At 43.5% G+C, this 24459-nt stretch overlaps 1 protein-coding gene across 5 annotated transcripts in view; it reads right to left on the bottom strand.

The window, feature by feature from the left end:
• Positions 1–1370: 1370 nt before the first annotated feature.
• CRYL1 (crystallin lambda 1) overlaps positions 1371–24459 on the bottom strand; it is a 168186-nt gene continuing 145097 nt past the window's right edge. For 4 of the 5 annotated variants that reach the window (XM_081083559.1, XM_081083562.1, XM_081083560.1 and 1 more), the window contains 3 exons: positions 11620–11725; positions 5043–5149; positions 1371–2170 (listed from right to left, as the gene is read on the bottom strand). In XM_081083559.1, the coding sequence (XP_080939685.1) occupies positions 2057–2170; positions 5043–5149; positions 11620–11725 (327 nt within the window). In that variant the 3' untranslated portion in view covers positions 1371–2056. Of the gene's footprint in view, positions 2171–3795; positions 3921–5042; positions 5150–11619; positions 11726–24459 lie in introns of all 5 variants that reach the window. The other variant, XR_013995544.1, reaches the window with a different exon arrangement.

Raw genomic sequence — 24459 nt, 5'->3', positions numbered from 1 at the left:
GATCAGTCCCTTCCATTGTCATAAGGAACTTTCTGAAATCTGATGACCACTCCACTCCATTTAGAATCTCCATTGCTTTACATAAGGTCTGACTATTAAGGTGGCCCCCAGGGCTCTTCACCATTATCTGGGTCTGGCCCCGCTCCAGCCTTCCCTTTTTCAGGCCCCAGAGAACCACTCCCCTTTTCCAGGGTGCCCGGCACTCTTTCCTGCTCTGCTTCCTCAGCCAGGAAGGCTGTCTCGTTACTTAGACCCAACTCTAAAGTTGCCCACTGGGGCCTTCCAGGGCACACCCAGGGGCAGGCAGTTGTGATTTCCTTTGTATATGACCCTCTGGAGCACTGTCCTATTTTACTGTAACATTTGGTTTTCTTACAGTAAACTTCTGAAAGGCAATGACCATGTGTGAGATGCCTGGTACATCACAGCTGCTCAGTGGATGTTGTTGCATAAATAAACGTGTGTGGGGGGAGAATGGGTGAAAAGGGGAAGGGATTAATAAGAAGTACAAGTTGCCAATTATAAAAATAGTTACAGGGATGTAAAATACAGCAGAGGGAATACAGTCAATAATATTGTAATAACTATGTATGGTGCCAGGTGGGTACTAGACTTATCAGAAGGACTGACTGCTTCAAAAGTTATATAAGTGTCTAATCACTATGCTGTACACCTGAAATTAATAATACTATATGTCAACTGTAATTAATTTTTATACAAATAAAATAAAATTAAGTAAGTAAATGCATGTGATGGGTGAGTGATATGTACACTTAGCTGGAAATATCACTTCCACATGGTTCCCAATCGGGGACGCTGGTTCCAGCACCACCACAGCCTTGGCTCCAAGGGACGCATCTCCTATTGGGTGAAGCTGGGAAGCTGGTCATCGAAATGTACAGGATCATTTGGGCTGGGAACTGTCAGGGGCCCCACAGAGGCATCCAGTGATCAAAGTTATTACGATGTGCTGGCCCTATGGGCTGGAGGAATTTTTGTGCTGTTTCCCAGAGTATTTGGAGAGCTAGTGCTAGGAACAGACTCCAAGTCAATGAAGATAATGGGATGCTGGGTGAAGTTAAACAGGTATCTTTACTATAGAACTCGGAGTCCCTAATTTCCTATAGATGTGAGTGTCCAAGGGCAGGCAGTCCATGGAGTTTCCCAAATACAGATAACTACAGAGCCACAGGGCACTGTGGAACATGTTTTGGAAACACTGGTCCAAATAGGTGAATTTTTACTGACTAAAAGACAAAGAACTCAGAATGAAGTATTTGCCTCTTATTCATCATGGTCACTCTAAAACATGTCAATCACAGGATCAAACACTGTCTTTCTCAGAAAGATCAGAAGAAAAGACACCTATATGGAATCAAAAACTTTTATTCAGAATAATCATTGGCAAAATGAAGGTAGTTAGTTGTCTCAAAAATGAAGGGCCACAGAGTACTCAGAAAGCGATTAGAAATAATTACAAAAATTTTTGCTACAGATTAAAATGACTTGAAACTATAATCATTGGCTATAAAATGTAGGATGCATAATCACACTTAAAACTAAAAAGTGAAAATCTTGAGATGACTGCCTTGCCCAGGTGGCAGGAAATCGACAGCCCTCAGAACCCAAGTGCTGCTTGGACGCCCACATCGGAAATGACTAGATTACTGCTAACAGAGACCAGGCCCAGGGCTTGCATGCTAAGTATGGTACCTCTGTAGTTGCTACTGTTTCAAACAATATGATTAAGTCTTTATAATTCCACCAACTAGGACTTTCAGTGAGGGGAGTGACGGCATTATAAAAAACTTCATGGGCCCTGGCCAGTGTGGCTCTGTTAGCTGGGCATCATATCATGCACCGAAAGGTTGCTGGTTCAATTCCCAGTCAGGGAACATGTCTGAGTTGTGGGCTTGATCCCCGGTAGGGGATGTGCAAGAGGCAGCTGATTGATGTTTTGCTCTCACATGGATGTTTCTCTTTCTATATCCCTCTACCTTCCTCTCTTTCTAAAAATCAATTTTAAAATCTTAAAAAAACACACCAAGAAAAACCTTCACTGGGAGGGCATCTGACTTTTCAGTTTGGCAAGTCTCATGAGGCATTGGTCCCTCCACTGCCTTCTGGCAGCTAAGTGCTCAGGATCATCTGGGACTTTCACACACATGGCCTGGGAACAGGGAAAGAAGAGAAAAGACAACAAGGAAAAAAGAAAAGAAAAAAAGAAATGAATGGGACTACATCAAACTAAAACATTTTTGCACAACAGAAGAAACCATCAATAAAACAAAAAGACAACCTACTGAATAAAAGAATATATTTGCCAGTGATACATCTAATAAGAGGTTAGTATCCAAATATATAAAGAACTCATACAACTTAACACCAAAAAACAATCAAATTAAAAAATGGACAGAGGACCTGAATAGACATTTCTCCAGAGAAGACATACAGATGACCAACAGACATATGAAAAGCTGTTCAACATCACTGTTCAACATTAGTGAAATGCAAATTAAAACCACACCTGTCAGAATGGTTATCAATAAATCAACAAACATGTGTTGGCAAGGACTTGGAGAGAAAGGAACCCTTGTGCACTATTGGTGGGACTGTAAATTGGTGCAGTCACTCTGGAAATCAGTACAGAGGCTCCTCAAAAAATTAAAAAGGGAACTACCATATGACCCAGCAATTCCACTTCTGGGTATTTATCTGGAGAAATCAAAACACTAATTCAAAAAAACATTCTTATGTTCATTGAAGTATTATTAAAATAGTCAAGTATGGAAGCAACCTAAGTGCCCATCAATGACAAATGGATAAAGAAGAGATGGTATGTGTGTGTGTGTGTGTGTGTGTGTGTATACACAATAGAATACTACTCAACCATAAAAAAGAATGAAATCTTACCATTTGAGACAATGTGGATGGATCTAGAGCAGGGGTGGGCCACCCCTGGCATGCGTGCCAAACATGGCACGCCAGTAACTTTTGCTGGCACGCGAAACCCTCTCTTATAATCTTCCATTTACAATTTTTTTCTTAATATCGACTTTTTTATTTTTCAGATAAATTCAGTGTAGGTGCATCTTAGATAAATAAATAATTTTACATAACAAGTTATCTTAAAGACCATAGACATGGATTGATGAGAGAGGGGAAGAGCAATTTCTATGCCTTTGCCTTAACTCTCCCTGCCTTCCTAGATCCGACCAGTGTTTTGGTTTCATCCACATACGCTTGTGAATCTTTGTTCTCAGTGATGAATTTTGTTAAGTCTTGTAATAGGAGTAGCCTGACGGATGAAAGTAGTAGCTCGTGCATATCTCAGAAGGTCATGAAATATAAACCTGATGTAAAATCTCTGTCATCAGTGATGCAGCAGCAAAAGTCCCACTGATAATATCAAACGGAGTCATAAAGTTTTCTGTCGGACTATCAGTGTACATGTATACATTAAAAAATAAATGTATTTTTCATCATCATATACTGTATTTTTGTCGCTTGAATTAATTTTACTATTTCTTCAGGGTTCTTCACATACGTACACCTTAAGAGATATCAAGTAGGCATAACATGTTCTCAAAACATTAGGGTTGGCACGCAGAAGAATTTTGAGTCAGAGATTTTGCTGGTTTTGGCACACACTCTCAAAAAGGTTGCCCACCCCTGATCTAGAGGTTATTATGCTAAGTGAAATAAGTCAGACAGAGAAAGATAAATGCTATATGATTTCACTTACATGTGGAATCTATAAAACAAAATAAGCAAGGAAAATAAAAACAAACTCACAGATACAGAGAACAAACTGATGGTTGCCAGATGGTAGGGGGACTTGGGAGGATGGGTGAAAATCATTAAGGGATAAGAAGTTCATGCCTGGCCCAGCTAGCATGCCTCAGTGGTTGATCGTCGACCTATGAACCAAGAGGACACGGTTCGATTCCCTATCAGGGCACATACTCGGGTTGTGGGCTCAATCCCCAGTGTGGGGCATGCAGGAGGCAGCCAATCAATGATTCTCTCTCATTGTTGATGTTTCTATCTCTCCCTTTCCCTTCTTTTTCTGAAATCAATAAAAATATGCTTTTTTAAAAAAAGGAAGCACATGCCCTGGCCAGGTGAAGTGTTATCCCATACACCAGAAGATCTCAGGTTCAATTCCTAGCCAGGGCACATACCTAGGTTTCAGGTACAAGAGGTAACCGATCAATGTTTCTTTAACACTGTTTCTCTCTTTCTCTCTCTCTCTCTCTCTCTCTCTCTCTCTCTCTCTCTCTCTTTTTCTCTCTCTCTCTCTCTCTCCCCCCCCCTTCCTCTCTCTGTAAAATCAGTAAACATCTCACTGGGTATGATTTTTTTTAAAAGTACAAATTGGCAGTTACAAAATAGTCACAGGGATATGAAGTACAGCATAGGGGATACAGTCAATGATATAATAACTATGTATGGTGTCAGGTGGCTACTAGACTTAGCAGGGGGATCACTTTGCAAATTATATGTCTAACCCCAGTGGTTCCCAACCTTTTTTTGGCCATGCCCAACCTAAGCATCTCTAAAATCCTGTGACATACAATTCTTATTATTCAAAAAATGAGCTCCTATTCATGTGGAGGAAGCCTAAAAGGCCATTCACTTGGTCTAAACAAGCTTCCAAAGAACATGGCATCCATGAAAGAGAAAAATAAAAGAACGAAAGGACAGCTGAAGTACTGAGGAAGAAATCACTAAGAAATTGTTAAAATAATAATAGTAATAATAATTTGAAGTGATATGAAAAAATAGCAAGTAAAGTTTCAAAACATATAATAGAGAACTGAAATGCATAAATATGTCACAATATATATTTGTATGCTGTATATGAGGTCCCTAGAAATGCAAAAAATTCACTGTTAATAACTCATTCTCAAAATGACAGAAGTTAGAGATGAGGGACTGTGAAAACCAGAAACAAAGATACTAGCTGCACAATAAATGTCCCTGTCCACAGAGCTCCCTCCCACTCAGCATGCACAACTCTCTGCAGTCAGTCCACGTACCTGGTGAACCTTCTCAACTGTGGCCCCAGAAAACTCTGGAATAGGTCCGAAAGTCTTGAGGACATGTTTCATGCTTTCGCCGTATCTGTCACAGTAGCTTAACATGCCTGAATCCATATGAACACAAGAATACACAAAACCAGAACATTAGAGAACTCCCAACTAAGTCATCAATTCAGAGAGTCTAGCCTTGGGTAAGAATAACTGCACTCCTTTCTTCTGGTGAGTGAAGAAAAGGAGGAGGTGGCCAGTGCACCTGGTTAGCTGGCGCTGGGGACCAAGGGTCCTCACCACAGTCAGTCACCTGTCAAGCTTTCCCTCTGATCTCAAAATCCTGAAAAGCAAGGGGCTCCTGGGGCCTGCCATTCTACCTCCCTCAGTGTTCCTGCATTGATTTATTGATTAACCTATTAAGTCCTATTTTCACCAAAAATGTTATGAGGTTACTTGTGTAAATGGCTTGAATGCATTTTCTAAGAACCACAGAGGCCACAGCTCACTTTAATCTGTTTCCCATTTCACACTTGTTCCCTGACTTCTAGTTGGGTGTCTACAAGGCAGCAGATTCTTTAATGGAGGCTCAGAGTGTGGCCAGTGGATAACAGCCCTGTCCCCCAAGCCCAGGCTGCCTCTGTACCCCGGCCGCCCTGCTCTCCAACTGCTCCTGCAGCTTCCTGGCCCTGGGACCCCAACCTCTTTCCCAGATGCTGAGATAAAGGCCCTGGGATTTTGACGAAGAAACCCATGAAGAAGAGGCTCATCCGCATGGGAGAGAGGAGGAAGAAGCACGGTAACCTAGAAGCAGTTCTGGGCTGTGTGTGGCCGAAACTAAGCTCTTCGTAAGCGTCAGATATGCAGAGAGGAAAGCGAGTCCAGCGGCCTGGCTTCCCAGCATGTGGAACTGGCCTGCTGGGACCCGTCTGAGCCTGGCACCCTCCCCTCCCACTGCCTGGGGGGCAGCAGGGCTTGGCCAGTGCAGGCATGTGTGGGAAAGAGGGGGTCAAGTCCAGTCTGAGGCCACCCCTGGGTATGCATAGAAGAGGCGTCTCTGAGCTCTGGGCCCACTTGGGACATGGCTGAACCACCCACTGTGCCACCCTTGGCCCAATTCTAACATCTTTCACAACCAGAAACACTCAGAGCTTGGTCAGTCAGGCTAAAAGGTAATACAGAATTTAAAATGAATAGCAGAATTTGCAAAGATGCCCGAGCTTGGTTCTTATCCACCCTAGAAAAAGTTTTAAATTAATCCTATATAATAAAAGCATAATATGCTAAGTGTCCAGTAGTCCATTAAATCAATTAAAGCCTAATATGCTAATGATATGCTAAGGCCACTCAACCATTCACTGTGATGTGCACTAACCACCAGGGGGAAGACGCTTTGACCGGTTGGTTAGCTTGCTGCTGGGGTCCGGCCAATCTGGACGGAGCGAGGTGAGCTGGACATGCCCTGGAGCCCTACCATGGTCCCTCCCTGGCTGGCTAACCTTCCGTGTCCCTCCCTGGCCCCAATCGTGCACCGGTTGGATCCCTTGGCCTGGCCTGCACCCTCTCGCAATCCGGGACCCCTCAGGGGATGCTGGAGAGCCAGTTTTGGCCTGATCCCACAGGCCAGGCTGAGGGACCCCACTGGTGCATGAATTTGTGCACTGGGCCTCTAGTTTTAAATAAAGATCATCACCACACAATATTCTTTAAAAAAAAAAAAAGACCAACTTCTTTGGGGTTTAGTTTTGGTGGACCCACACTATTGTGAAAGCCTGAATTCACTGAATTTCAATTTTATTTGCCTCAAATAGCTTTCCTTCTCCTTCAGTGTGCTAAAATCATATCAAACTAGCTCTTAGAAATTGTTTTGAAGGGTAAAATATTCAAATATAACAACTTTTCTAACATTAGCACCTACAATTAAGTGGTGGACACTCCTTTTTAAAATAAGGGTCTCATTTCATTTAACACAAGTATAACCTGACAATTAAGGATTCCAGAAGACTTCCTAAAGCAGGCGTGGGGAACATCTGGCCCTCAGGCAGGAACTGTGAAATCATTTGGTCTGGCCCGGCCAACTCATTAGGAGTGTGTTAATTAAATGTTTGACCAAATATAGCAAGCTAATTTTTAAGTTGTTAATTTTGTATGGTCTGAGAATGATATTATAAATATGCAAATGGTCCTTGGCAGAAAAAAGGTTCCCCACCCCTACAAAGGTTCCGGCACTAGCTAGCTATCTTAGAGGACTCAGCATTTCCAGAACACAGAAAACCACCATTACATTTATTTCCTTTGGAAGTTAAATATTTTCTTCACTTTAAGTGTTTATTTATTCAAACCAAAGGTGGTAAAATCTAGATACAAATACAATTACTCCTTCTGGGAGGCAGAGACATAAGAATCAAATAAGTTGGAAAGATATTAAATGAGAAGAAAATGGGAGGCCTGGCTGCAGCTGAGATTCACCCACGTGCAGGGAAACAGAAGCCCAACAGTACCCTCCTGTGAACCAGTTCTATCTCCCTGTCCTCCTTGAGCAGTGAAAAGCCACAGATGCAATTCAAGGACTGTATTTCACTCTGGATTACTTCACATTTTCTGAACAAGCGTTCATCTTTCTGTGTCCCTGTGAAGTTATCTGAATCTCCCAGGGGCTTTTGAGAACTCTTTTTTCCTGCCTTTTATAAAATTTGTGGCTTTAAAGGGGCATTTATTTATTTAAGATAGAAAATACAGTAACTCTTTATAATACAATTAATAATTCCCCTCCAACTTTTCTAGGAAACCAATATAAAACTTCAGTCTTACAAACATAAAAACTCTTTCTATAGCATGCACTCAGGCTCATGGGGTGAGCAGCCCCGAGTCTGTGGAGACGGTAAGAGGCCACACAGCCAGCATGTGCAGACCTCCATTTCATAGATAGAGCATCTGACACCGCAGAACAGCTCTCCCACTAGCTCAAAGTACAAGTTTATGGTGATTTAGTGTCAAAATTGTTTACAGTGTCCCAGCAAATTCACTACCTTACTCTTCTTTGCAACATCTTCCCTTCCAATAGAGCAGTATGAGCGGGAATGTTCCAGAATACCAATTTCAATGGAAATGAAAATAAAAAGCCACTTCACCTTCTATCCCACAGCCCGTCCCTCCTCTGTATTACTATGAAGTGAGCCTCCCTATGTTTTTCCTGCTATGCTTCCATGCCCTCTAGTCAACCAAGTACTTCCAACAGCTCTCAGAGAGCTTAGCTTTTTAGAAGACTTTGAACCTAATTTCTTAAGAAGTGGGAGAAAGAACTGATTGTCATGAGTTTGGATTTAGCTTCTCTTGCTGCTTTCGGACTTGTTATTCCTTGGCTGTGAGCACTGAAGGTGAGACACAACCCCAGGTGATGGAGCAGTGGAGAGCCATCCCTTCTGTCTGCATTTACAGAGCAGGCACCTGTCTGTGTGGCCTCTGTCACGGTGGAGGCAGCTGCTGGGACACGCCCTCGGTGTTGATTCTTGGAGAGCCCTAATTGCTACCCACACCAGAGAAGTGTGCTTCTCCCACAGCCTATGAACCCACACTCACATGAATTCCCCTGCCTTTAAGAGACAAAACTTAATCAGAGAAGACCAAAAAGACCCCAAAGCCCAGGGACATTATGTAATTCCCACCTGAGGGAGGCCTTGCTGGAGCAGGTGGACAGAAACTGCCAGGAACAGCTCTATCAGCTCACCTGTTTCACTGCAAATCACAGCTCCCCTCAAATGAACCAGACCCACCAAGCAGACATCTCAATTTAAGATAAACAAACAAACAAACAAGGACAGCATCTAAACAAGGGAAATTTTGAGAGGCAAGATGGTGAACATTCCTCTCAACTGAAGGTGATAGCCAGGGGCTGCCAGGTTCCCAGGCACCCAAAAGGCTGGTAGGTGTACAAGGGACCAGCCTTTGCTGACCTGCTAGTCTAAAAGCTTAGCATGGAAAGAAACCAAAGTCTTGAGAGTTCATATTCCACAGCAAAAATGTCCTAATCTGTATGTGTTCTGTATTTCTCTAATGCACTTGTGAATCTTTGGGGGAATTTAAAACAAAACAAAACTGGAATAGGGAATTAAACAAAACTTTGTGTGAATATAACATTTATTATGGACTTCATGTCAGCCATCCAGCTAGATGTCTCCATCTGGTTTCCTTCTCACACCACTCTTATAAGGCTGTTACTGTTGTTGCCCCATTTTACAGATGGGGATACTGAGTACACAGGGCTATTTAGCTTATAGGTCAACTAAAGACCCAGGCTGACTGGCTCCACAGACCAGATCCACTCTTCTGAGAGCTTGTCTTTCGTGGGTGTCACTTTTTAAAAGTAGCCAAAAGGCGAAGCAAGCATGCTGGCCTCCTGTTTTTCAGCTGCTATTTTATAAGATTAAAAACAAATCATCAAATATTTTTACCCCTTCTAGATAAACTGTAGCTTTTAAGACTAATAACTAGCCTCAACCTGAGATACTGGTTTTATGAGAACAACATCAGAAAAAAGAACTCTCCCAATTCCAATCTTGATATATCCTGGGTGACACTGAGGAATCATGATCATTTCCACTGGTTCTGAGCCTGATCTTATAACTGTCTAACTCTGGTCCTTAGAATGCTCTGAAGTTGAAAACTACATCCGTCCACCATTATCATATTAAACCAATTAGGTTTTCTTATCAAATCTGCTTTGTGGGAAAAATTGTTATGGGCTCCATCCTATCCGCCACACTGTTTGACTCCCGAGTTTCTGGTTTCATTGGCTTCAGTTTCTACTTGTTTGAGAGTCAAAGTGGTTCTCAGGTCTCTCCTATCAGTTTCTCCTGATACCTGAATTATCTTATTTTTCTCAAGAAAAATAAAAACACAGTGGTCATCCAGCAGTGTCTATATACATTTCAAATGCTTCAATATGTTCATCACGTTTAAGGTTCTGGTTTACAAAAAAACATTCAAAATTATGCAAGACTTTATTTTAATGATACTTCAAAACTCTGGTTTCACTTTAATAAAGCCTGTGTCTTTACATTACCCTCCTATGTTCAACTGTTATTCTACCACACAAGTAACATGTGGGTGCTAGGTGAGAGTCCCCTCTCTTCAGTTGCTCTCAGCTGGGTGTTAAGGAAGAATCAAGTCACCTATTGAACCACATTTGCATGACACCCTATTAACCCATCCAAGGACCCAGGTGTGCACCTGCTGTGTGTAATACATCTGGTAAAACTGCTTGGGATTATCCACTGGAAATTGTATTTAATTAATTACTGTTGTGAAAATTAACTGAAGTATTACCAAACCCTCGTGGAATTATAAAATCTATGGCAGACTCCCCAGAGGTCATCTGCTCCAACTTCCGACCTCACTGTGAGACTCCTGTCAACATTCAAACATCCGCACATGTGAGGACCAGCCTCCAGCAGCAAGGCTCCCCGACCCACAGCATGGCCTCTCCTTCTACGTCAGTTCCACTTACCAGAAAGTTCTCCCTGCCATGTCCTGACCCCAAACCTGTCTTCATGCCATTTCCAGTCTTTCATTCTGATTCCACCCCCACAAAAGTCATGGACAAATACAGGCACATGCGGCGCACACACACACACACACACACACACACACTGGATCAGCTTCCATTTCTCGATATTTTTGTTAAATGTAGACCATGGAACTGAATACAATATTCTTTTTCTTTTTCTGCATAAGTTTTACAAGTTAATAATATAAATTTTAAAAGCAACATACAATAATTATAGAAATTTATTACAACATAGAAAAGTAAAAAGGTAATAAAAGTTACTTATAATTACAACACCAAGAGACAGCTATCATATTATTTAGTTGACATTTCCCCAGATTTTCTGATTCATTGTTTTAATTTGGTGTAGGCTTTATTATTTGTTTTTCAAATGATGTCTTCTTCTTAAATGGCTTAAAATCTGGTGGACAGTTTCACTCTTGGAAGCTTTTCACCCATCTCAAGTGACCTTGCTTTTAGAGTTACCAGTCCCTTTGAGGTGGCTCCAGGGTAACTGATGGCCTAGCCTGGCCACTAACCAAGAGCACCAGCCCCTTTTCCTGTAGAAGCCCCTCCCTTGTGACACCCCAGCTTTTGGAAAGAAGCCCACAGATGAGCAAGTCACAATTGCAAGCTGCCCATGTTTAGGCAGAAGGTAAGTCCAGCAGAGGGTCATGTGGTTATTTCCCTACTTTTTTTTTTCTTGCTACTAAATAATTTCATTATCTTCCTCAGGAAAATACCACTTTATCTTCTATCAGGCTGGATGACATGTGGCAAAGTCTCCATAACATTGCTCACCTCTCCTTCCAGGCCTCACCTGAGTTCTGCTCTACACAGAGCCCTGAGGTCCATGGGACACAGCCACTTACATCCTGGGACACAGCCACTGCCCTACCCCTACCTGTGAATGAGCAGGGCTGGCCATTATCTCCTGTACACAATACCAGTTCTATTCAGTTGTAAGAAAAGACAACCTTTGATTGTTTACAAAACCCATGAAAACACTACACTGCATAAAATTCCCATCTGAGCCCCTACCTTCTGCATTGAGATGCATGGTTTCCAGGGGTCCAATGAATGCATACCGGAGGCCTAGGCCGTGAGACATGACGAGGTCCAAGTCGCTCGGAGACACTATTCCTTCCTAAAAGAAGAAAGGGGGTGGCATATGGATGAGTCCTCTGGAAAGACCATTCTCTTACCATCATTTTCATCCTAACTGGGGCAGGATCCCAAAATACTCTCCAAGCACTGTACGTGTTTTCATGAAATTTTTCATGATGAAACTAAGATGTCGGAACAGATTCTGAAAAGAGACTATCTGTGAAATGTCAAATACCAATTCACTTTTTCCACAGCTATAATCAACCTTCTCTCATACTGTGCCCAATTCCACTGTCTTCTCTTCTCCACCCATAACCCATGTCTCACTTGCAGCTCTGTCAAACAGGGAGAGGAAGAAGGGAAAGGGAAAAAGTGAACGGGGTACTGGTGGAAAAGGGCAAGAAGGATTTTCTGCACGTTTGTTAAGAACTGGGGCTGTAAGACTGGAGCCATCAAAAGAACTGTGAAGTTGCTCTCCAGACTGTGCCTGCCTGCAAGCCTGGCCTTGTTTAGTTTTTAATGAGTTTGTAAAGAATGATATTCTTTGATGAAATGCAGCTCAGAACAGGGTGTTTATTTGCAAAGGTGGAGCCCTAGAATCTTTTACAAATGTGAATTGCAAAGCAAGAGGCACTTTGTTAGGCTTTTAGGTTGTATGTCAAATTGCCCAGAGGTGTGACCTGATCTGTTCCTCACCGATGAGGAACAGGGATGCATTAGAAATATCTGTATCATTAGGCCCTTCACTGACAGCTCAGTCTCCATCTGAAGATATTTTCACCTTGGCCATTTCAGCTGTCAGGAAGACAGACATGGGGGAGGCTGTCATGTGTTCCCTGAATCTTCACTGGTCAGAACAGAAGAATGACTCTGAAACCTCCAGCCCCTATCTCCTGGGTGGTTTCTTTCACAAATAGACTACTGTGGGCACAGACATAGCTCCTGCCTCTGTAAGAGGCCGCTCACTGTGCTGTGGTGCTGATACCTCCTCCACAGGCAACCCTTAGCTGGTAGTTCCCAGTGCCGCGAGGTCCCAGGGGAAGGAGGATGAAGCGCTCGGCTGCGGGAAAGTCAGTTCTGCCCCTACCTCCAGGGCACACCCACTCAAAGTGTCCATCCAGCTCCTGAGAACAGGCTCAGACATGTGGCCTCCCCTATGTGGCCTGTTACTCTGGGTTACAGCGCAAAGCCTTTACCTCTCCTTGAAGGGCTGCCAGCTGTCTGGTTGGAGAGGGTGTCTGGGGAGAGGCAGGGTTTAATCACAGGTTCACCATGGCTCCATGGTCAATAGGGAGGAGCCCTTTGCCCTCCAGATGGCTTTGGGGAGTCCGGGCCAGGCCCTCCATGCTCAGGAACTGCTGCCCCTCCTCCTCCGAACCAGGTGACTTCTCAAGTCCCAGACTTCAAAGTCACCCAAGAGGTAGAAAGGGAATTTGTACCTTCAACCTCTATGACCTGCAGCCCAGCTGCTGAGAGAGAAATACCAGCAGTCTCAAGTCTATGTGGGTGTCTGGACCACCCTGGAAAGGGGTGGGGAGAGCTGGAGCTGAAGAACCAAGAAGACAGAACCACCCACTAGGGGCAAGCGCAGTTTAGTGTGAGGAGGAACTTCGTTTGTGTGAACAATTCTCCATCTAGTTTTGTGTGTGAGAGATAAAGACATGCACAAACCATGAATATACTGTTCAAAGAATAATTAATTACAAAACAACTTCTCTAACCACCATCGTGCCCATCTTCCTGATCATATCCTTCCCAATAATAAACATCTGACTTTTGTAATAACCATTTCTTTTAAAATTTGCCATCTATGTTTACATTCATAAAAATAAAGTGTGCTTTTTATCTATTTTCATCTTCTTCAAAATAGAATCACACTGTGCATTCTTTTGTGATATCAATGTAAAAAACATTCAAATCTATAGAGAATTTTTGTGAGTTTATTTGAGCCAAACTGTCGACAATTGCCAGGAAGCAAAATCTCAATGGATTGGGATAATGCTCCAGAGGATGGAAGTTTTGCACCTTATTTAATACATTATAAAAATAAGAGATGCAAATGGGTTACATTAAATCCATTGGTGATAGATTAGGAAGGCAGGAGAAAGGAAAAGGTGGTAGGGGCCCTCTGGGATTGGATAAAAAGTAAAGTGATAGACACATATATCTTTTACATAGGTGGGTACAGGATAGTTAACAATTAACATGATAACAATAACAAAGAGAATTTATGGCCCTAATTGGTTTGGCTCAGTGGATAGAGCATTGAGTGAGGACTGAAGGATCCTGGGTTCGATTCCAGTCACAGGCATGTACCTTGGTTGCAGGCTTGGTCCCCAGTAGGGGGAATGTAGGAGACAGCTGATCGATGTTTCTCATCGATGGTTCTAATTCTTTATCTCTCTCCCTTCCTCTCTATAAAAAATAAATAAAAACATATTTTAAAAAGAGAGAAGATTTGTGGTCTCCCATTGGTTATGCCCAAGGGGTCTGTCTGACATTCCAAAGTACTAAACACAGTTACATAAGAGCAGACATATAATTTTTAGTTAAGGTAAAGATTGACTTTTGTCAGGGAAGATACCAGCCACATTTGCATTATTGAAATAGATTTCTCTAAGTTTCCATTTTTATCCAGAAATTAAATCCAGAGGAAAAAAGAGTCAGAAGTGATTCAGCTGAGATGCTCACTCATTAGGATTTCACTTCACTGAGACAAACAAGTTCATCCCTGCTGTACTCAGCACTGAATAAAAGGTTCATAGTTAGCTGGAGAGGATGTGGAGAAAAAGGAACACTTGTGCACTGCTGGTGGGAATGCAGACTGGTGCAGCCACTATGGAAGACAGTATGGAGTTTCCTTAAAAAACTGAAAATGGAACTCCCATTTGACCCTGTGATCCCACTTCTAGGAATATATCCCAAGAAACCAGAAACACCAATCAGAAAAGATATATGCACCCCTATGTTCATAGCAGCACAATTCACCATAGCTAAGATCTGGAAACAGCCTAAGTGCCCATCAGTAGATGAATGGATTAGAAAACTGTGGTACATCTACACGATGGAATACTATGCTGCTCTAAAAAGGAAGGAACTCTTACCATTTGCAACGTCATGGATGGAACTGGAGAGCATTATGCTAAGTGAAATAAGCCAGTCAATGAAGGAAACATACCACATGATCTCACTCATTCATGGATAATAGAGACCATTATAAACTTTTGAACAATAATAGATACAGAGGCAGAGCTGCCTCAAACAGATTGTCAAACTGCAGCGGGAAGGCCGGGGAGGGTTGGGGGGCAGGAGGTACGGGGGTAAGAGATCAACTAAAGGACTTGTATGCATGCATATAAGCATAACCAGTGGCCATAAGACATTGGGGGATAGGGGAGGCTAGGGGACTGTCTAGGGCGGGGGGATAAAATGGACACATATGTAATACCCTTTGTAATACTTTAAGCAATAAAAAAATAAATAAATAAATAAATTCAAAGTAAACATCATTACAAAAAAAAAAAGGTTCATAGTTAGGATATTTTTTTTGGGGGGGGGGTGTTAATCTTCACACAAGGACATGCTTAGAGAGAGGATGGGAGAAAGAGAGAGAGGGGAGCATTGATGTGAGAGAGAAACATCAATTGCCTTCTGCATGCTCCCGTGATTGGAGATCAAAACCACAACCTAGGTACGTGCCCTGACTGGCAATCGAACCAGCAACCTTTCGGTGCACAGACTATGCTCAACCAACTGAGCCACTCTGGCCAGGCTGGTTAGCACGTTTTGAAGCTCAAGTTGCTTAATTGTGTTGTTAAGCTTCATTCCTCTGAGGCAGAGCAGAGGTTGCCACCCCAAAATATGCCTTTTGGGATATTGATGATTTCAAGTTGGTTATTTTTAAGAAACAGGAGACTCAGAAACTTTGATCCTCCTACTTTACCTGCCAAAAGGAATTCAGATAGGCAAACCTGCTTTAAGACAGGAACCTAGCATATTCACTTCAGCATATGTGAAATAAGTGGCAGACAGAGAGGATACAAGCAAAACCCTGTTTATTGGACTTCCTCCTGTGTCCCATGGTTTCCGGATGGCCCAGCAAGAATTTGTTGATCACAAGTTTGCTCTTTCTCATCTACTTGTGAGTTGCCTGCTTCTCCTTTGGAGTCCCAGAGCCCTGCCTCCCTCTTCTCGGTCCAGAATGGCATATAAGCCTAACTGCCCAGTGTGTCCTCAAGTCCCATATTCTGTGGAACCCAAGTAATGTACATCCATAATAAATTTGGTCATTTTTCTCCTATTAACCTGTCTGATGTTAACTTGATTACTAGGTTAGCCAGAAGAATTTAGAAAGGTGGGAGGAAAATTACTTTTCCACTCCAGCATACCCAGACCCTTAGTGTTATTTGTGGCCTAAGCGTTAATATTATCAGGATTAATTACAATAAATAATCGTCTTATATAATAAAAAGCTAATAAGCAAATTGACCGAACAGTGGAATGGCCAGTCGCTATGACACACACTGACCACCAGGGGGAAGATGCTCAATGCAGGAGCTGCCCCCTGGTGGTAAGAGCACTCCCACTGCCAGAGCGCCACTCAGCCAGAAGCCAGGTTCACAGAGTGCACGAATCTCGTGCACCGGGCCTAGTGATGGTATAAAGGGCAGAAGTAAGTGCTTGAGTGGAACCCATGGATCTGATAAACAATTCCTTGGAAACAGTACCCTACACACTGTTTAAAGTTTGAAACCCTACCCCACTCCATGGTGTCTATGGTTCAACCAACACTTGTCTATATAGCTATCAATAGTTCCTCCATTTCGTGGTAAAATTCTCAAGTCACACAAAGGAAAGCCCCATGTGGTTAAAAGGTTCCTAAAACTTATACAGAGTGACTTAGATCACTATTAGTTCAAAACCTGGTTGCATCACATCTTAAAAAATCAAAAGGCCAGGAGAGCCCAGCCCAAGTGGTAAGGAATCCCCTTTATTGAAAAAACTTCTAGCTTCTACTTCCTTTAATTAAAATCTAAGACTTACCACAATCAACCAACACAAACTCATGGCCGGGGCACACACTGCACCTGGCATGCTTTGGAAAAGGTATGGAGGGAGATGGCACAAGACTACCACCGACCAGTAAAGAGCAAATACAACATGGTTAATAAAGTACTAAATTACTGTGATACAAACTTTAAGTATAATTAACTGTCAGGGTCCTACCAGAAAGAAAGAACCAGTAGGTTATATATGTGGAAAAAGGAATTGGCTTTTGCAATTGCAGGCACTGGCAAGTCTGAAATGTGGGGTAGGCACTCGCTGATGGTGGAAACCTCGGTTCTGCTCTTCAGGCCTTTCAACTTATGGGATAAAGCTTTCCCAGATTATTGTGAATAATCCTCTTTAATTAAACAGATTATAGATACTAATCATATCCACAAAATACCTCTACAACAACATTTAGACTTGTGTTTGATGAGTATCTGGCCTAGCCAAGCCGATCGTCACAGGAGGTAGAGAAGTTGGTGGTGAAAGGACAGAAGACACATCTAATGATTAACAACTGGCACAAAGTTGATGGGTGCAGTGGTTCTTGATCTTTTGGATAGACATGGAGAAAGGGGGAGACAGGAGAGTCTTGCAGAGTTTAAGGGTGAGACATTTGTGAATGAATCTCCCGTATTTCCTGTATTGATTATAAGCTATATAGAATTATTTTTCCTTCTCTCTAATAACCCCATTCTCATATTAAGTTTTCTTACTCAATTCACATATTTTGCATTCCCTCATTTTCATTTACTGTTCTGATGTTTCTTCATTCCATATTTCTGTGTCCAGTTCTTTTTTTTACTCATCCTCAGCTTCTGATCTCCTATTTTGTTTCACTCTACTTTTTGCCACATTTGGCCCTGAATTTTCAAGTTTTTCTGTGAAAATACTACTGTAACTTCACCACTGCCATCACTACCACGAACACAGACCTGCTACCCCAGGACCTTGCTACCTAGGTCATGTACAAGTCCTTCCACCCCTCCCCAACCAAAGCTGTAGGGAGTCAATCCACTGTCTTAACTGGGAAACGGAAGCCAGACAAAGTTGTATCTTAGGTAAATGTTAGATAATGAAATGAAGCATTAAAAGGCATGAAGCAGGCAGTGGACTTGTTCAGTGTCACTGCAACCAGAGGCCAAGGAGAAGGGGCTACACAGGAAGAGAGCCCAACTCAATTTCTAGTTAGAGCAAGGACAGAACAAACTTAACCTTGAGTGAGTGCCCCATCTCCAAAGATGTTTTAAAGATGGGCTGGACAAGAATAATCACTGGTATAGAAATAACTCATGTATGAGTGAGGGGTGCTGGACTTTCTTTTCTGGAAAACACCCAGCCCTGGAGTCCTTCTGAATAACACTGAGATACTATAGTTACACATTTTTTTTTTTTAGATACACAAACAAGTTCTATTTTTAAAAAAGAAGTAAGAACTAACTCCAATACTTCACAAATTTTTCCAGTAAAGTACAATTATGGGAGGAAGAATTCATTTGGAATATTTGGCAGCCAATAGGATGGTAGAGAACAGAAATTTGCCAGAGATCTCTGACTGTCCAGCAAATAAATCCCATTATTATATTATTATTGTTATTGCATTATTTTCACATTTTTATTCAGTTTGCATAATTGTATAGTCCAATTATTTTTCAATCATCTTTATTTTTTTAATATATTTTTTAATTAAGATATTACATATGTGTCCTTATCCCCACGTTACCCCCTATTCCCCCCCCCCCCCCCCCGCTCATGCCCTCATCCCCCCATTGTCCGTGTCCATTGGTTAGGCCTATATGCTTGCATATAAATCCTTTGGTTGATCTTTCCCCCTTACCCCCAGCCTCCCCTACCTTCCCTCCAAGGCCTGACAGTCCAATCAATGCCTCTCCGTCTCTGGATCAGTCCTTGTTCATCAGTTTATGTTCTTCATTATATCCCACAAATGAGTGAGATCATGTGGTATTTATCCACTCTCCAGTTCCATCCATGCTGTGGCAAATGGTAAGAGTTCCTTTTTGTTCTTCCTCTTCTTAAAGAATACCTTTCAGCATTTCATATAATGCTGGTTTGGTGGTGATGAACTCCTTTAGTTTTTCCTTATCTGTGAAGCTCTTTATCTGACCTTCTATTCTGAATGATAGCTTTGCTGGATAAAGTAATCTTGGTTGTAGGTTCTTGCTATTCATCACTTTGAATATTTCTTGCCACTCTCTTCTGGCCTGCATAGTTTCTGTTGAGAAATCAGCTGACAGTCGTATGGGTACTCCCTTGTAGGTAACTGACTGTCTTTCTCTTGCTGCTTTTAAGATTCTCTCTTTGTCTTTTGCTCTTGGCATTTTAATGATGATGTGTCTTGGTGTGGTCCTCTTTGGATTCCTCTTGTTTGGAATTCTCTGCGCTTCCTGGACTTGTAAGTCTATTTCTTTCACCAGGTAGGGGAAGTTTTCTGTCATTATTTCTTAAAATAGGTTTTCAATATCTTGCCCTCTCTCTTCTTCTGGTACCCCCATAATTCTGATGTTGGTACGCTTGAAGTTGTCCCAGAGGCTCCTTACACTATCTTCATATTTTTGGAATCTTTTTTTGTTTTTCTTTTTCGGTTGGGTATTTTTTGTTTCTTTGTATTTCAAATATTTGACTTGATTCTTGGGATCCTCTTGTCTGCTGTTGGATCTCTGTATATTATTCTTTATTTCAGTCAGTGTATGCTTAATTTCTGACTGGTCCTTTTCCATTATTTTTTTTATTCATTTATTTTGGCATTCTCACTAAGATCCTTGAAGTTCTCACTAAGTTCCTCGGAGGTTTCTAGAAGATTCTTGAGTAACCTTATAAGTGTGGTTTTGAACTCTAAATCTAGTATTTTGCTTTCATCCATTTCTTTCATTTGTGACATGTTTCTTTGTCTCTGCATTTTGGCTGCTTCCCTGTGTTTGTTTCTATGAATTAGGTAGCTGCTAAATCTCCTTGAGTTAATAGAGTGGCCTTTGTGGTAGGTGTCCTATATGGTTCAGCCTCCCTGATCACCTGCAGTGGACACTCTTGGTGCACCCCTTTGTGGGCTGTGTGCACAGTCTTGTTGTAGTTAAGACTTGATTGCTGTTGGAATCACTGGGAGGAATTGACCTCCAGGCCAATTGGCAGTGAGAATCAGCTGTGTCTGCAGTGGGAGAACTTCTGTGCTGAAGACATCCTTCTGGGGCAAGACTTGCTTCAGTGGGGCTTTGGTGCTCACTGAGTCTGCTCCCTGAGTGTGTCCCTTATGTATCTGAGGAGTTGTAATCTGGATGGTCCCCCTCTGACCACTGGGTACACTGGCTCTTGGATCTAAGGAGGTGCTAATTTAGCCTCTGCCTGAGGTTACACAGCAGGAGCTATGAAGAGAACCCTTCCTTTTTTGGAGTTTGGAGGTGCCCTGATGAGGCCCAGCTGTGAAGCAATGCAAGCTGCTGTGGGGCCTGGGCCTTCTCTTGGAAGTTCTGGTTCTGTCTGGCCCAGCTGCAATTTGTTAGGTAATTTTCAGGTTGCAAAGGGCCAGGGCATTCATATGCAAAAGCCTCTGCTGCAGCCTGGGTGGGGCGGGGTCTCAGGGAATCAAAGGGCGGAGCAAGCAGCTATGGCTGGTCCTCAGCCCTGCCCTAAGGGGCTGCGCATCTCAGTGTCCCAATAATTGCTGCAAGCACCTCTGAGGGAAAGCCGCCCTCAAGTTCAGAGTTCTGCCTGCTGCCAGACAGTCCAGTTTCTCTCCGTATGAGTCCTGGGTCCCCAGAGACTTCCCGGAACCAGAGTTCAGAGCAGTCGGGAGCTTGTGACTCCCTCCTGATTCAAAAAGACAGCCGTGTCCTCGGGTGCTAGCGCTAGCCCCTTTCCGCACGCGCGAGCCTCGGTACCTCTGCACTTTACTTCTGCAGCTCCTCTGGGTCTGTGTGCTTTTCTCTTCCCTTCTCGTTGTAGAATTTCCCCTCAGCCAGTCTTCCTGTAGTTCTGGATGATGTCCGTTTTGTCTTTTCATTGTATTTTTGAAGTTGTTGTGGGAGGCAGCAATTTCCCGGTGTTTACCTATGCCACCATCTTCAACAGTTCTCCTATAGTTACACATCTTGAAGTTAAATTAAAACTATCTTGATGATTCATGCTTCTTCTCATGAGAAATTAACCACAATTGTGAGTCCTCTCTCCCAATTTATATAGACTTAAACTTGCTCCAAGCAAGAGCAAAAATATCCAATCTGACCAACCCACCTGCACTACCTTCCAGGGAAAGGTGAGGCAAATACAAGATTTTAATAAGCAGAAAAGAAAAGACTGCTAAGTGGTGCGCACTGTTGCTCAAAGGGTGCTGTAGGGTTGAAGAGCTGGTTGGCCTTGTGCCAATGCCAATAAGTTTTCTTGGGTATGGGGCATGAGAATAGCTGACTGAACACCACACTTAACTGATGCAACAGAGCCATGAAATACCCAATGTCCAGAGCGCTGGGAGAGGCCACTAAGGGGTAGAAGATGGAAGTATGAGGTAGACATGTGGTCAGGGTGTGGGACACCATTCCATGCATTGCACTGATGGCCAGGGGTGTGGGTCGAACCCTCTGGAGGCATTTTGGGTAGACCTATCAAGTTGTAGAAATGTGACGGGGAGAACTGCTGCCAGGAATTATTCCAGAAGAAGAGACTGTGCATGCAAAGGGGCTTGCTGAAGCATTATCATGGTGGAAAACTTGAAGCTACCTTAAAACAAGATGAGATATTTTTTAATCAACTGAATGAAACCGGCAGTCAGACATCCCTCTCACAATCCTGGACCGCTGGCTCCTAATTGCTCACTTGCCTGCCTGCCTGATCATCCCTCACTACCTCTGCATGCTGCCTGATCGTCCCTTACTGCCCCGCCCACTGGCCTGGTCACCCCTAACTGCCCGCCCCTGCTGGCCTGGTTGCTCCTCACTGCCCCCCTACCAGCCTAATTGCTCCCAACTGCCCCCCCTGCCAGCCTGGTTGCCTCCAACTGCAACCCCCTCGCCGGCCTACTCACCCCTAACTGCCCCCCCTCCTGGTCACCCCCAACTGCCCCCTCAGCTGGCCTGGTCACCCTTAACTGCCACCCCCTGCTGGCCTGGTCACCCTTCACTGACCCCCATACGGGTCTGGTCGCACCCAATTGCCCTCCTCCCCCTCCCCTGCCAGCCTGGTTGTGCCACACAGCCTGCTATTCAGTCGTTTGGTCATCCCTCACTAACCCCCAGCTGGCCTGGTCATAGGCAGCCATCTTGTGAGGGTGTAAATTCTACAACCAGAAGGGAAGAGAAAATTTGTTAGGTAATTTTCAGGTTGCAAAGGGCCAGGGCATTCATATGCAAAAGCCTCTGCTGCAGCCTGGGTGGGGCGGGGTCTCAGGGAATCAAAGGGCGGAGCAAGCAGCTATGGCTGGTCCTCAGCCCTGCCCTAAGGGGCTGCGCATCTCAGTGTCCCAATAATTGCTGCAAGCACCTCTGAGGGAAAGCCGCCCTCAAGTTCAGAGTTCTGCCTGCTGCCAGACAGTCCAGTTTCTCTCCGTATGAGTCCTGGGTCCCCAGAGACTTCCCGGAACCAGAGTTCAGAGCAGTCGGGAGCTTGTGACTCCCTCCTGATTCAAAAAGACAGCCGTGTCCTCGGGTGCTAGCGCTAGCCCCTTTCCGCACGCGCGAGCCTCGGTACCTCTGCACTTTACTTCTGGAAAACTTGAAGCTACCTTAAAACAAGATGAGATATTTTTTAATCAACTGAATGAAACCGGCAGTCAGACATCCCTCTCACAATCCTGGACCGCTGGCTCCTAATTGCTCACTTGCCTGCCTGCCTGATCATCCCTCACTACCTCTGCGTGCTGCCTGATCGTCCCTAACTGCCCCGCCCACTGGCCTGGTCACCCCTAACTGCCCGCCCCTGCTGGCCTGGTTGCTCCTCACTGCCCCCCTACCAGCCTAATTGCTGATCATCCCTCTGAGGGAAAGCCGCCCTCATGTTCAGAGTTCTGCCTGCTGCCAGACAGTCCAGTTTCTCCCCGTATGAGTCCTGGGTCCCCAGAGACTTCCCGGAACCAGAGTTCAGAGCAGTCTGGAGCTTGTGACTCCCTCCTGATTCAAAAAGACAGCGTGTCCTCGGGTGCTAGCGCTAGCCCCTTTCCGCACGCGCGAGCCTCGGTACCTCTGCACTTTACTTCTGGAAAACTTGAAGACCAGCCAGCGAGGGCAGATGGGGGCCATGAGGCCAGCCAGGGAGGACAGTTGGGGGCCATGAGGCTGGCAGGGAGGACAGTTGGGGGCCATGAGGCTGGCAGGAGAGGGAAGTTGGGGGCCATGAGGCCAGCAAGGGGGGCAGGAGGGTTAATTTGCATATCACCTCTTTATTATATAGGATAATATATTAATTATAAAGGTCTAAATAGCCCGGGGAAAAACTAGTTTCACTCCTTGTTTAAGGAAGGAACTTGTCCCATGGCAGCAACTTCTAAGGAAAAATGTGGCTATTTTACATCTAAATAGACCAGGCTTGCTTCCAAAGCCATTGGCAACTTAAAACTTTGAAATTTACTGAATTAAATAATAAAATTTATTAAATATCTAGGTATTTTGAAATAACAAAATGCTGAAATATTAATCTGAGTTTGCCTTGTATGAAAAATCTAGAAGACAGAATTGAATCTATTAAAGTCTTGCATTTTAAAAAATGTGAAGTTATTATTAATCTGAGAAATACTAAGTATTTAACTTGCCAGCTAAAATTTAAGGCTTCTAAGAGTTAAAGTTCAAATTAAGTTGGGACAAATTATATAGTTGTGGTAACAAAATGCATAAAGTATAGAAATTTATTTTTGAGAAAATAATTTTTGTATTTTCTCAAGAGAAATTAGTAGTTCAAAATATGTTATTTATTGGTCTAATTAATAAAGAGGATTAATTCTGTGGTCACTACCAAATTTTTAATATAAAAACCAGTTTAAATTTCACTGATATCTTTTAGAATAATTATAAAAGGTATATAACATAATCTCTGGTATATATATATATATATATGTATATCCCAAAGATTATCTATACTAATAAAAGGGTAATATGCTAATTAACCAGGAGACCTTCCGGGAGACCAGCCAGCGAGGGCAGTTGGGGGCCATGAGGCCAGCCAGGGAGGACAGTTGGGGGCCATGAGGCTGGCAGGGAGGACAGTTGGGGGCCATGAGGTTGGCAGGAGAGGGAAGTTGGGGGCCATGAGGCCAGCAGGGGGGGCAGTTGGGGGCCATGAGGCCGGCAAAGGGGGGGTAGTTGGGAGCAATCAGGCTGGCAGGGGGGACAGTTGGGGGTGAGCAGGCTGGCAGGCAGAGTGGTTAGGGGTGATCAGGCAGGCAGGCAGGTGAGTGGTTAGGAGCCAGCGGTCCCTGATTGTGAGAGGGATGTCCGACTGCCAGTTCAGACAGGGATCGGGCCTAAACCGGAAGTCGGACATCTCCTGAGGGGTCCCAGATTGGAAAGGGTGCAGGGCGAGCAGAGGGACACCCCGCCTAATGCACGAATTTTGTGCACTGGGCCACTAGTCTTATATAACTTTCCAAGTTAAATTTCAAGACTTTAATTGAGAGATAATTTTAGAACACTCCAAGGGCCCTGGGGTGATTCAAGAATTTATTTTCTCTTCTTAAAGAAAAATCACGTGAAATCACGTGGAAACCTTTATCAAATATAAATTAATAAA

This window comes from Myotis nattereri (assembly GCF_964212035.1).
Source record: "Myotis nattereri genome assembly, chromosome: 2".
NCBI classification, from domain to species: domain Eukaryota; kingdom Metazoa; phylum Chordata; class Mammalia; order Chiroptera; family Vespertilionidae; genus Myotis; species Myotis nattereri.
The sequence above is the reverse complement of the archived record's forward strand: the minus strand, read 5'-3'. Positions and strand labels throughout refer to the sequence as shown.